The sequence below is a fragment of the Octopus bimaculoides genome, chromosome 15, assembly GCF_001194135.2.
Source record: "Octopus bimaculoides isolate UCB-OBI-ISO-001 chromosome 15, ASM119413v2, whole genome shotgun sequence".
Taxonomy (NCBI): Eukaryota; Metazoa; Mollusca; class Cephalopoda; order Octopoda; family Octopodidae; genus Octopus; species Octopus bimaculoides.
Window position 1 is genome coordinate 45,652,125 of NC_068995.1, and position 5,284 is coordinate 45,657,408.

The following is a 5,284-nucleotide window of genomic DNA, read 5'->3' on the forward strand; positions in this document are numbered from 1 at the left end:
TATATACATGGGCGTAGGAGTGGCTGTGTGCTAAGTAGCTTGCTTACAAACCACATAGTTCCAGGTTCATTCCCACTGTGTGGCACCTGGGGCAAGTGTCTTCTACTATAGCCTCGGGCTGACCAAAGCCTCGTGAGTGGATTTGGTAGACGCAAACTGAAAGAAGCCCGTCGTATATATATATATATGTATGTGTGTGTATATGTTTGTCCCCCCAACATCGCTTGACAACCGATGCTGGTGTGTTTACGGTCCCGTAACTTAGCGGTTCGGCAAAAGAGACCCGATAGAATAAGTACTAGGCTTACAAAGAATAAGTTCTGGGGTCGATTTGCTCAACTAAAGGTGGTGCTCCAGCATGGCCAGTCAAATGACTGAAACAAGTAAAAGAGTATATACATATTGTATACATACGCAAGCACATATACAAATATATATAGTAGTAGTAGTAGTAGTGGTGGTGATGGTGGTAGTAATGGTAGTAGTTGTGGTTTAGCTTGTACAGGCAAAGATGGGAGTGCTCAATACTCAGCAGGTAAGAGTTGAAGAAATACTACGCATCTGAAGCCGCCATCACTCTCATGTTACTAGCAGCAGTCTTTAGTGTTCCATTCACCTTCCCCATGCAGTGGGACTGAACCCGGAACTATATGGTTGGAAAACAAGCTTCTTACCACACAGCCACACCTAAAGATATTTTTTTATTTGATCAGCCGAAGTTACAAAGTGACTCAAGTGCTGAAAGTTTTGTGCCTTGACACACGTGCCAAAGCACAAAAATCTCAGTTCTTGAGTGACTTTGTAACTTCTGCAGATGAAATAATAAAAAAAAAATAACACACACACACACGAAAAATTAAAACAAAAACAAAATGTTATTTGTGAGGGAAAAAAACTTGGGATCTCATCAATGGTTAAAGTAAAAGTTTATTACACAAATTAGTGTGAAATAGTTAAATAATGATAATGATAATAATAATAATCAGCTATCCTTTACACTGCTGCCAATGTTTGGTACCCCTATGAAGAGTGAACGGTCACTTGGTGGACTGCTTTGACATTATCATCTCTCGCAGGTTGTCTTCAGAATCTTTCAAACTTTTCTCCAAGATGACTTGTTTATTCTGAAAATAATTTAAACATGAGAACAAACATTTGTACAGGACACAGGGATGGAAAAAAACAAAAAAAAACAATATTTGTACAAAGAGACATGATAGTGAAATGGTAAGGTGGTAGAAAAATGACTGTGATGATAACAGACAAATGGATGAGAAACCAGCATGATCAAGATTTCCAATCTTACTACAACTGCTGAGTTCTTCCTCTCGTTAAAGTACCTAAATTTTGCATGCGCTTGTTAGCTGCTTGCCTTTCTCTCTCTCTCTCTCTCTCTCTCTCTCTCTCTCACACACACACACACACACACATGTAAAAAAAAAAAACGGGGCTACTTAAACTCTTATTTCTTGTCATGGGCCCTCAACTCCTCACTAGGGTTTTACGGACACCATTGTTACATAAGGTGTGTCTTCAGCATGTTTAGACCTGGCAGAGTGTGACACTCCCCAGGTCCACCCAACGCTGATTTCTTCCAGCAAAAAGAGAGACACACAGACAGACAGAAAGTAAAACTGACTCCAGTACAGAACTGGTACTTTATTTATTGATTCAAAAAAGAATAAAAAGCAAAGTTGCCCCTGGTGGGACTTCAACTCAGGGAGCAGGGACTCAGAACAATTACCACAAAGCAATCTACCTGACGCTCTTACAATTGTACCAATATCCAACAGAGTGACAACCAGAACAGCATCCACCCAGGTTTGCGAAGCACAACCAATGTATTGGAATATGTAAAACCAATGACTAAGAAGAGACAACAAGGGAGACTCTAAATGGTGACTGATTCTACCAACGAGACCCTTGTCAGCCATATAAATATGTCTGCTTTCGTCACAGTGTAAAAATATCAATGACCAACACTACAAGAAGTAACACATACTGTGCTAGAATAAATTATTTATTATGCATGCTAAGCAGTTCTGTGACCAAAACAAATTTTTTACCCTCCTTGAAATTTCTGTCAAATGTAATGCTTATTTATTCACATTCATTTGAATTAGTCATTCATTACTTTGATGTAATTGTTTGCTTTTAGGGTAAGTTTGAGAGGCCGGATCTGGCCAATTTGAAGATAAAACAGGTAGATTATTTTGGCCATATTTGGCTAAAGTTGAAATGCAAAAGGGTTAAATCAGTTCACAGGGTTGTCTCTCTTGGTATTGATATGTGCAAATTAGCTAGAACTGCATTTATCCGTCTACCAAAGAGCGCAACAAGATGACTGATAATGTTGTGACATCTATTGCCTTAAGTGAGAATTTTTCTCCATGGCAAACTTCAGAAAAAATGGCCTTTTTATAGCTCAAATATGTCACAAGCATGTTTGAACGGATTTCAAAGTTTTTTTTTTTAATTAATACAGTTTTAACCCCTCCCCATAAAATTCCTGGTAAAATCTGCCACATGTTTTCAACATAGTAATGTGATGTAGTCACATGAGAAACAAAACACTAAATTACTTCCTTAATTTCTGAATAGACTGCTGAAACAGAAGCAATAATTCCTGCAGACAAGAATGTGCTTTAATTTGTGTCATGCTTGTTCCAATATGCTGTTCTTGATCATGATTGGTGTAATTGGTTACCATGGAAATGACAATGAGTCACATGACGATGGGTAAAAAATAATATAAGAATGGAGCCAATGAGGAGCACAACACAGTCACTCAGTTTGCTAGAAATAATAACCAAATCACCTTCAAAGTTTTTCCTAAATCTTAAAAAAAAAAAAAGAAAAAGGTAGGGTGGATGAAAGAGACATTAGCTATTGTAATCTTGGATGGTCAAAGCTGGAACAGCTATGATCACAGTTTTACTCACTCAACACACATTTATTTAACAAAATATATGTGATTTATGTAATCTGAAACAGAAATTAAAGCTATGAGATGTCTCTGTATTATAGACTTCAAGATCCAGTCAAGTATATTTGTGAAAGAAACATTCCCCTGGATAGGATGCAAGTCGATTGAAGATAACATTCCACAAGATTGGTATTTATTCTCCTCACAGCTGAGTAAAACCATAGAAAATATTAAACTCATGACCTAATAACCAGTGCCAATTGGTTCCGTGATCTCTCCTAATTCTGCTCAAGCAATCTCACCTCAACATGTATGAATGGTAACAATATGTAATAAACACTTGATTATGCTCACCAGAGAGGAAGAAAGAGAGATGGGTGGGTGGTGTCAGAAAGATCACCTCAAAAGATAGAGATTTGATATTCACAGATGAAGAGAGACTGTTGTAGAAATGAGAGAGAGAGAGAGATAGAGACAATGACAATGACCAGACATTGTTAATTGAGGAGGATGCAACGATTTAATAATTTGCTAAAATAAACATTTAACATTCACGGAGATGTACTTGCATAGCAAGTGACTTGGTCTGAGATCGTGTGCCGAAACAAAAACATTTGCAGCGTGGAAGGTGTTTATAAGCCATTTAAAAAAACACACAAAAACTGTTAGGATTCACTTCGATATTTAAATTTAATCTGTGTCAAAATATTTTCGCTGCTTTGAAACCGCAACCTGTTCACTGACAAAATTTCATGCAGCACAAAATTTTGTCAGTAAACAGGTCTCGGTTTCAAAGCAGCGAAAATATTTTGACACAAATTAAATTTAAATGTTGAAGTGAATCTAACGGTTTTTGTGCTTTTTAAATGGCTTATAAACACCTGTCTAAAGTGGTCCAAGTTAGAAACCTTCTTTCAAGAATTTATGCTTATTTGCTCCAAACATCAGCTTAATAATGGCAAAATTACTTCCCTAAATTCTTAATCATTTCCGAAGTTTTAACAGGAACAAAATCAGTGTATTTCAACAGAAATATATATTTGCAAAAGGGTTTATGTGGGCATTTTTGTTGCAAACACCAATCAGTAGAACTACAGTCAAGCTACAAGAAGAACCAAGGACTGATACAGTGGTTAAACAATTCTTAATCCAATAATATCTACAAATTTATGATAATCATTCTCAGCTGATAATCATAGCATGGCTCAAACACATAAAACCATTAATTGCATCTGTTGATTCGAGCATGACCCAAACGGATGTAAAAGCCATCTCTGTGGAAATTCCCAGTAATGAAATGGATGTGAGACAGTTTTTATACAAAAGAATATAGAATAAACAAACAAAACAAAACAGGATATTACAGGGAAGAAATCCCAAAGAAAAGTGAACCGAGAGACAATAATAGAGAAGAAAAGAGGAAGAGGTAGAAGCATTAGTAGGAAGAGGGTGAAGATGTAGCAGATGCTACCAGATCTAACACAAGATGTGACACAGAAGAAACGTGAAGGAAAAAAAAACGAAACAAAAACACAAAACATAGGTGTTCACGATAAGAAATACTTACCTCGATCATATCACATCACAGTTTCACTGTTCTGTGGTACAGTGGTCACTCTCACAGATGGTACCGTAAAGAAGAAATACATTCTTAAGTGGCCGACTTTTTTAGAAAGACCAAATTTAAGAGCCTTTGCAAAACAGAAACTTAAGCAGAGATAATTTGAAAATTGCACACTGTAAGAACCAGTTGCTGTCGGCTGAGGGTTTTTTTGTTTGTTCTCTTACATATTTATGATATTACACTAATATAAAAATTTATAATTATTATTACGATTATTAATTAATAAACTGACATGGCTATAAAAAAACTATTATTATTATTATTATTATTCTGTCTTTAAAGACTTCAGTAAAATAATAACTTATCTGAGTTACAGTTTATATGAATAAATTTTTGTTATATAAATTTTTTAAAAGATTTTCTTTTGTAATTAAGTTCTGAAAGTGGATGACCAATGTTACAAAGATGGGGTGGAGTAAAACACTGGAAAGCAGAAGTAGTGGGTAGCATTAAAGATAAAGAACAAGGGAGGCAGTGTGTGGGGGGGGGGATTAAAAATAGTGACAAGAGGGTAACGTGCGCGTGTGTGTACTGTATTGATTTTGTGCAGAAAATTGCATTCAGTAAACATTACATGCATCACTGTTGCACATAACTGCATCCACAGCTTTCAAACCCAAAGATGTTGAGAACCAATGTTGGATTGGGATGGGAGGTGCTGGATTACGGGGTTAACTGTGCAGGATTGCATATAATTTAGGTTAGAATTTAGTTTCTGGTCTTCATATTTTTCG

At 36.2% G+C, this 5,284-nt stretch overlaps 1 protein-coding gene across 3 annotated transcripts in view; it reads right to left on the reverse strand.

The window, feature by feature from the left end:
- The window catches only part of LOC106880852 (prefoldin subunit 1), an 18,000-nt gene that overhangs the window by 2,960 nt on the left and 9,756 nt on the right, over positions 1 to 5,284 (reverse strand). Inside the window, exon 5 of one of the 3 annotated variants that reach the window (XM_052973304.1) lies at positions 998 to 1,124. The exons of 1 other annotated variant lie outside the window; for it this stretch is intronic. In XM_052973304.1, coding sequence (XP_052829264.1) covers positions 1,038 to 1,124 — 87 coding nt within the window. In that variant the 3' untranslated portion in view covers positions 998 to 1,037. Of the gene's footprint in view, positions 1 to 909; positions 1,125 to 5,284 lie in introns of those variants that run through there. One more of the 3 variants, XM_014930991.2, reaches the window with a different exon arrangement.